The sequence below is a fragment of the Lepidothrix coronata genome, unplaced genomic scaffold (genome assembly GCF_001604755.1).
Source record: "Lepidothrix coronata isolate B3197 unplaced genomic scaffold, Lepidothrix_coronata-1.0 Scaffold44, whole genome shotgun sequence".
NCBI classification, from domain to species: Eukaryota; Metazoa; Chordata; class Aves; order Passeriformes; family Pipridae; genus Lepidothrix; species Lepidothrix coronata.
The window spans coordinates 1,867,362-1,875,053 of NW_016690224.1; the positions used below are offsets into that span (position 1 = coordinate 1,867,362).

Consider the following 7,692-nt stretch of genomic DNA (forward strand, 5'->3'; position numbering starts at 1 on the left):
TTATTACAAAAATCACCTGTGTGGGAATTGAAATTAAAATTATGTGTGGGAATGTCTTGAAACATAATGGAGCCACCACTGAAGGCCAGAGCCCACCCCTAATTCCAGAGTTAACACAGGGTTTGGTTTCCGTTCTCACTCAGAACTTACCATTACTTGATTCCTCAAGACCTGTTGCTGCCTGGACAGGCTTCCCTCATTCCAGCAGCTTCCCTGTGAGCATGGAAGGGGATGGTTTTCAGGGAGTCGGGATGGGCTCCCTAGGGATAATTATTTAGGTCCATGGAAATGGTCCAGCCCAGTTCTTCCCCAAAAGGTCATTTTTTGCTGCCTGGTTTTGGTACAAAGGACCTGAGGAAGGAGAGACCCCTGGGCTTCCTTGAGCACAAGGAAGACCCTCCAGCAACAGAGGAATTCAAGCAGACAAGAGTCACAGTGACTGAAACACTCAGCCAGTCACACTGCACTCACTGTGCTCACACCTCAGCACTCCTCCATGTCAGTCTTATTTGTACTTTATTTAAATAAAAAACAAAACAATCTAAAGCTCATTGAGAGAGAATACAGGAAAGTGTCACCTGCTAAAGAGTATCAGCTTTAAATGATTACAGCTTGTGCTTTATAGTGTTTGTAAACTGTAACTCGAGGCTATGGAGTATTTTGATTTTTTAGGAGCACTAATTAGATTAAGATCAGCTGAGAACAAACTTCCTCCTGAGCAAAACAAAGGTATTATTTACCAAAAATATTTATCAGCAGCATTTCACAGAGGGAAAGCCATCTTGGCATCGAGATCGGTGGTCACAGGCTTTATTAGCAATTACCAAGTCCACTGTCTCTCAGTTCAGTTTGCTCATCCAGTCCCTTGGATCACCACAGCCAGTGTTTGAATGAGGAACCAACAGGTCTACCAGGAACTAAAGCTTCTGTTTTCAGTCAGAAGTCCCTGATGGGTGGATATTTCTCTTTCTGTCCCCAGCCATGACTTTCCTGAAGGTGAGGTTGACCCTGGGGGTGATGACCCTCCTCCTGGGGGGCAGGCTGTGGTACCAGTACACGTTGGTGGGGTGGTTCATCATGAGGAGGCTGCCGTGGGCCAGCTCCAGCTTGATCCGCTCCAGGCCCCGTTTCAGCCCCTTCCTCCTGCAATCCCTGTGCCGGAAGATGAAATCCCTGCATGCTCCAAAGGACACGGATGCAATGGGACTGCGGGGAACCAGCTCGCTCTCATCATCTCGGTGCTCCCCGATGTGGTCCAGGCCGTCTTTGTACCTGTGCACAGAGCACATTCATTAGTTCCACCAACCCAATTAAGTGAATGTCAACCCCTCAGCCGTTTGCCAAGTGCTGCACAAGCTTTTTTCATTTCATTTGAACCACAAGCTGCTTGATGCAAGTGGGAACCAGCTGTACCTGTTGATAAGGACAAAGTTAAAGGTGTGTCCTGTGGCCAGAGTGATTCGCTCCCGGATGCGGTTCAGGACTGGGATCCATGGCTTGGGATGGAAGGTCACACCTGAGTAAGTGTAGGACAACTCAGGGTCTCCGTAGGTCACCAGCTTCCTTGGGATGTTGTGCCATGTGCCAAATATGTGCAATTTTGTCAGGTCATCTGTTCAAACAAGAAACGAGGAGGATCAAAACCAAACCCAAGTCTGTGCTACCTCTGCACAGTCCTACATTCTCCTGGATCTGAAGCTTCTGGGAATCTCCAGACAAGAGAAATGAGGATGCTTATGATAACCCACAAGCTGTCATCCCTGTTCCCTGTGTTTCTGTCCCGACAAAGGTGGACACTGCCTTGTTATCCTCCTTAAATGGGATAAACAGAACCAACATCCCCATCACATTCTGCCGTTGAATTAATGTAACAGGACATATTTCATAAATTGCCTCTTCCAACAAACTCCAGCCATTGCATCAGGCTTGTCCCAGTTCTCTTAAAAGTCACTGAAACCACCTGACAAACACTTCCAGCGGAGCAAATCCAACCCTGCAGGGTCACACCTGTGTTCTCGGCTTCTAAGGGCCAGACTATGCCAACACCAGGTGCCTGCAGAACCCTCCCCAGCTGTGCCCAGGCCCTGGGATCGCTCTGGGACTCACCTTGGCTGGGCTGGGCAGGGAAATGCTTCCCTGGGCAGGGTAGGGGGACGTGAGGGGGGCCCAGAGCTGGACACAGAAGGGCTCAGGTTGGAAGGGAGCACTGGAGCTCATCCAGGCCACCCTCACGTCTCCCAGAACACTGTCCAGGCTCCCTGGGAACATTCCCAGGGACGGAGCCTCCGGAGCCTCCCTGGGCAGCTCAGGCTCCCCCACAAGGCAGGAGGTTACCTTCGAAATACTGCACCTCCTCCTCCAGCTGCTGGAAGATCTCGTCGGCCTCGGCCTTGGGGAAGAGGATGCGATAGTCACAGCGCAGCCCCTCGGCGCGGATCTGCCGCGGGGGGGGCCGGCCCGGCCCGGCCTCCTCGGGCCGCCGCCCCTGCCCGCCACCGCCCCCCGCCTGCCTGCGGGGCACCTTAACCACGAACCCGTCCATGGGCGGCACCGGGAGCGACGGCCCGAGGGACGGACGGGGGGAGCGGGACCCGCGGGCCGCGATTGGCCCCGCCCCCTGCCCCGGCCGGCCCCGCCCCCCAGCGCACGCGCGCTGTTTTGGCGCCAAACCGCCGTCCCGCTCCCCCTCCGCTGGAGCCGCCGCTGCCGCCCCTCACTCAGTCATTCATTCGCTGCCTCCCTCCCTGTCTCGCTCCGCCGCTGCCATGATAGGCCAGAGGACGCTGCACTGCTTCTTCAGCCCCGCGCCGCCCAAGAAGCGCGGCCGCTCCCCGGAGCCGGGAGGAGATGCTGAGGTAGCGAGCGGGGGGCTGAGGGAGCCGGGGGGTCTGGAGAGGGGGGAGAAGGGATAGGAGTTTGGCAGCGGCGTATGTGTGTCTGGCAGTGTGTGTGTGTGTATTTATGTCTGGGGGGTTCTGGCGGTCTTTTGTGAGGGAGGTATGGGGAGTAAACACCGCTTCCAAATTCCCGCGCGGCTGCACGCGCGACTGAGCTGCCAGTCAAGCGGCCACGCTCCGCCGCCGCCCAATGGGCGGTGAGAGGCGCACTGTCGTCACGATTGCTGGGTAGAAAACCTCTCTGCCCGCCTGGCGAGCCAATAGAAAGGGGAGGGCGCTTTTCCGCTGGCCAATAGCGAGCGGGCGTTTTTGTCTCGCGCCTGCGGGCGGGGCGCGCGCGGCTCGGCGGCCAATGGGGGCGCGCTCGGTGTTTTGCCGCGAGCGCTCCGCGTGCGGCGGGGCCGCCCCGGGGCGGGGCTTGTCCAGCCATGGCCGTGCTGATTTCGCGGCTCCGGCCGCGCCCGCTGCTCTCCCGCATCTTCCCACTCTTTCGCGCCCGCTGCTTCCAGGAGAGCGCCGCCAAGAAGGCGAAGGCGTCGGGAGACGAGGCGGGCGCGGCGGCGTCGCTGAGCGAGGAGCAGCGGGAGCGCATCCGCAGGAACAAGGAGGCGGCGCGGCAGCTGCTGGCGCAGCGGAACGTGCCGCCGGGCTTCGCGGACAGCTGGCGGCGGCAGCTGGCCGGGGAGTTCTCCAAGCCATACTTCGTGGAGGTGAGTGAACGGCCCCCGTGCCCCTCCCCGAGCGGGCGCTGCGCCCCCTCGGCCCCCGCTGAGCCCTCCTTTGCCCCCGCAGCTCATGGCGTTCGTGGCCGAGGAGAGGAAGCGCTACACGGTGTATCCGCCCCCCGAGCAGGTCTTCACCTGGACGCAGATGTGCGACATTTGGGATGTGAGTGGAGCTGCAGGGGCTGGGGAGGGGGATTCGGGGTCTCTCACCATGAAAATGCAGGTTGGGTGCCCAAGCACGTTAATTCAGTGTTTTATCCCTTAAACTTCAGTCCCACGGGATGTGGATGTTGTTGTTTGTCTCACCTAACTCACAAATTCTGCCTTCCCTTTCATCTCTGATACCATAACAGGGTTTTATTGTTTTATTACCCACACAGGCCACAGAATTTCCTTTGAACGCATAGTTGCACTTTTGATCTTTTTCTAGTCTTACCAGCTTTATCTACTTCATAGTTTTTGGATCTTGTACGTCCTTTGTTCTTTTAATTGATCTGTAATGAACTATAATTAAAAGAAGACACCATAAGATAATGTAACTTCCAATAAACTGTGTCAAAAATATCACAGTAAATGTGGCACAAAGCTAAAATAGGGTGAAACCTATTTGGAAACTATTTCAACAAGGTGTTGTATTGTGGCTCTGAAAATGTTGGTCTTCTACACTCAAATCATATTAATTGTATTCATAATTTTAGCAGTAAAGCTGTGGTGATGTTAATCCTTCACGTTAGGTGGAGTCTGTGCTCTTCGACTTGTTAATAATGAGGTGTCTGGGATTAACTTCAGTTCCTGGGTTTGGTGTGGGCCTTTTTTGTCTCTCTTTTAGGTTAAAGCTCTTTTATAAGCCTTTTTTTTCCTACTCTTTTGGGAATAAAGCTGATTTCAATTCAGTCCTAACCAAGGTCTGCTTTCAGGTGAAGGTTGTAATTCTGGGACAAGATCCATACCATGGCCCTAACCAAGCTCATGGGCTCTGCTTCAGTGTCCAGAAGCCTGTTCCACCTCCCCCCAGGTAGGACAATTAGCAAAATCCCTTTTGGTCACAAATTATTTGCAGTTCTGTGTTGCTCAGGGCTGGGAGCCAGAAAATTGATGTGAAGAATTGTGCAACTACTTAAATTTGAATTGTGCATTGACTGGAAAAAAACATCACTGCAAAATATGGGTAATTCTGTATGATTTGGTGATATTCTGGATGTAAGTTTGCATTTCCAGTTGTGCTGAGACCTCATTAAGATTCCAGCCAGACACACAAAGGGAGTCCTCGCTGCCCTGCCTCTACAAATGGCTTTATTATCTTAAATAATAAGATTAAAATCAATACCTTCTTGCCTGATGTGAGAGCAATAAGTGGTGCTGCTTGGTCTTGTCTTTAAATATGAATATAAAAAAAAATTATGGTGTTTTTTGTTTGCAGTTTAGAAAATATTTACAGGGAGCTCTCTACAGACATCGAGGGCTTCACTCATCCTGGCCATGGGGATCTGACAGGCTGGGCCAAGCAAGGTGAGCTCAGAGACACTCAGTGATCTGGTCACTGTGGAGCAGAACAAAAGCCAGTCTAGAAAACAGACCTGTGTCTGGAAATAATCCATTTGTAGGACAGAAAATCAGTTCTGAGTAACTGTTGTTTGGCAGGTCCCTTAGAATGAAAATTGAATTTGTTTCTGAAGGGAAACTGGAAAAAGCAGTTAGAATTATAAAATCCTGGAATGGTTTGGGTTGGAAGGGATTTAAAGCTCATCTTGTTCCCCCTCCCATGGGCAGGGACACCTTCCACTATCCCAGGTTGCTCCAAGCCCCATCCAGCCTGACCTTGGACACTTCCACGGGTGGGGCAATCACAGCTTCTCTGGGCAACATCTGCCAGCCCCATCTTCCCACCTTTCCAGTCTTCTAGGTCCCTATGGATCCATCCCTTCCCTGCAGGATGTGACACCACAATACAGCTCAGTGTCATCAGCACCTTGCTTCCATCCAGCTTGGCCTTGGACAATTCCAGGGCTGGATTAACACTTGATTTCTTGTTTCCTCTCCTGTCCATGTGGTGTATTTCCCAGGAGTGCTCCTGCTCAACGCTGTGCTCACTGTGAGGGCTCACCAGGCCACATCCCACAGGGAGCGGGGCTGGGAGCAGTTCACGGATGTCGTGGTGTCCTGGCTCAACAAGAACCTGAACGGGCTCGTGTTCATGCTGTGGGGAGCCTATGCCCAGAGGAAAGGCAGCTCCATCGACAGGGTACAGCCTTTCCCTGATTTTCCCTCAGTTTGGTGGACACTAGAGGGCACTTTCCTTACGGGACTGGGAATTTTGCCTGCCTGAATTCTGTGAATTGAGTGACCCTTCTGCTCCATTTTAGCCTTTTCCAGAATTGAGCAAGCGAACTGGAGCAAGTGTAACCTCCTGTTGTTAGCGAAGTGTCCCAATGGGGACAGAGCTGTTTTTCCTAGGAAAAGGCTCATGAATCAGTGTGAAATTTGCTATTGGAAAACGACTGGGGCATTGCTTCTTTACATGGTCCATCTCTGCTCAGTGGGACAGAAGTCTCAGCCTTTATGGCTGGTTCTTTGGTGTCAGGCTGGTATTGGAGGAGATGTAGAGGGGAAGTCACATTTGGGTGGTGCAGGAGGAGGAGTGGAGGGGAAATCACATCTGCCCAGGGCAGGAAATCACATCTGCCCGGGGCAGGAGCAGCCAAAAACATGCAAATCTAACGGGCGGTTTCCTCCAACGTTCGCAGAAGCGCCACCATGTCCTGCAGACGGTTCATCCCTCGCCCCTCTCGGTCAACAGAGGGTTTTTCGGCTGCCGGCACTTCTCCAAGACAAATGAATTCCTCAAGAAATACGGGAAGAAGCCCATTGACTGGAAGGCACTCTGAGCACCTCCTGGGTGTCGGGATTGGGAACAGCCCCTGTGTCAGGGGTTGGCTCATTTCTGACAAACTTCTGCTGACCTGAGAATTGTTCTTTGGATGTTGATCAATGAACAAATGCCAAAACTTTCATTTTATATATATTCTAAAATGTTTTATTTTTCAAGAGCACGTTGGAGTCTTTGATAGGCAAGTCTGCCCTTGGAGCAGGTCTCAGCTTCATTTGGAGCAAAAAAATGCCCAAACACCAGAGTTCTGTATCAATTTGTGGTTGTTGTAATGGAAACATTTTTTCAGGCTCTGGTGAAGGGATGTCACTTCTTACAGGTGAAGCTGCTCAACTTTTGTACATGCCCTGCTGCCTCCTGCCTCTTTGCCTCCCAGGCAGATCCAGGTTTCCTCTTTGGGCGTTTGGAGCTGACTCCCTGTGAGGAAAAGAAAGATGCTTTTGGTTTTAGCTTTTTTCTACAGATTTGTTACAAAAATGGCCTCATGGGGCTGTAAAGACAATACACTGTCAGGAGTGTTACTTGGTGTATCCATACTCTAAAGATTTTGGGATAAATCCTCCCGGCAACCAAGGGAAGGCTGTGACCAAGGCTCTGGTCATGCTCTTGAGTTTTTTGTTGGCATTTAGAGAGGAAAATCAGTTTTTAGGTTCTTCCTTGGTGTGTAGATCACCTGGATGATGGTGAGCTGTGCTGACCATGAACCTGGGGGTACCTGCTGATGGCAGCAGCAAAGATTTGTTCATCAACATCTCCCAATTGATGGGCTGATAGTTTCAAATTATTTCAGATATTTTAAAGTCTTAGAGGGAACTTTGTGTTTTGCCACCTTAGGAGCAAATTAAAGTTTCCAGCTACTGTTAGCAATAACTGTTGGGACTTCCAGGATGAAGTGATGGACTTCACAGTCCTGGGTTTCCAGCTCATCTTTGACTTTGTAGTTCCTTTTAAAGGAAGTGAAGTGCCCTTTTTGTTTGGAAATTACATCAGTTTTTATAGAGTATCCCTGTAAACCTTCCTTTGGTATTTGCTCTGAGGTAACACTATCAACAGTGAAGTTTACACTGTCTGTGGCCTTGCTGTATATTTCGTTTGCTTGTTTTTTTTCCCCAGTTTGTTTTTTTTAAATAAAAATGACCTTGTTTATGTGGTGTTAGATTGGGAGGAACAACAACACAGGCAG

General features: G+C 51.2%; 2 protein-coding genes across 2 annotated transcripts; one reads left to right on the top strand and one right to left on the bottom strand.

Annotated features, from left to right (window-relative positions):
* Nucleotides 1-499: 499 nt before the first annotated feature.
* ALKBH2 (alkB homolog 2, alpha-ketoglutarate dependent dioxygenase) lies at nt 500-2,542 on the bottom strand. Its single transcript, XM_017813939.1, has 3 exons — nt 2,335-2,542; nt 1,414-1,612; nt 500-1,272 (listed from the first exon to the last, which is right to left on the bottom strand). The coding sequence occupies exons 1-3, from the start codon at nt 2,540-2,542 to the stop codon at nt 933-935; spliced, it is 747 nt and encodes a 248-aa protein (XP_017669428.1). The 3' UTR covers nt 500-932.
* Nucleotides 2,543-2,672: 130 nt separating this feature from the next.
* On the top strand, nt 2,673-7,678 carry UNG (uracil DNA glycosylase). Its single transcript, XM_017814303.1, has 7 exons — nt 2,673-2,855; nt 3,407-3,607; nt 3,690-3,785; nt 4,540-4,637; nt 5,043-5,131; nt 5,686-5,864; nt 6,367-7,678. The coding sequence occupies exons 1-7, from the start codon at nt 2,766-2,768 to the stop codon at nt 6,505-6,507; spliced, it is 894 nt and encodes a 297-aa protein (XP_017669792.1). The 5' UTR covers nt 2,673-2,765; the 3' UTR covers nt 6,508-7,678.
* The last annotated feature ends 14 nt before the right edge of the window (nt 7,679-7,692 follow it).

Coding starts and splice junctions, on each gene's coding strand:
- ALKBH2 (XM_017813939.1), bottom strand. CDS start 2,542: ATGGACGGGTTCGTGGTTAAGGTGCCCCGCAGGCAGGCGGGGGGCGGT. Junction 1,613..2,334: donor GGAGGTGCAGTATTTCGAAG/GTAACCTCCTGC, acceptor TTGTTTGAACAG/ATGACCTGACAAAATTGCAC. Junction 1,273..1,413: donor AACTTTGTCCTTATCAACAG/GTACAGCTGGTT, acceptor CTCTGTGCACAG/GTACAAAGACGGCCTGGACC.
- UNG (XM_017814303.1), top strand. CDS start 2,766: ATGATAGGCCAGAGGACGCTGCACTGCTTCTTCAGCCCCGCGCCGCCC. Junction 2,856..3,406: donor AGCCGGGAGGAGATGCTGAG/GTAGCGAGCGGG, acceptor CGCTGCTTCCAG/GAGAGCGCCGCCAAGAAGGC. Junction 4,638..5,042: donor CCTGTTCCACCTCCCCCCAG/GTAGGACAATTA, acceptor TTTTGTTTGCAG/TTTAGAAAATATTTACAGGG.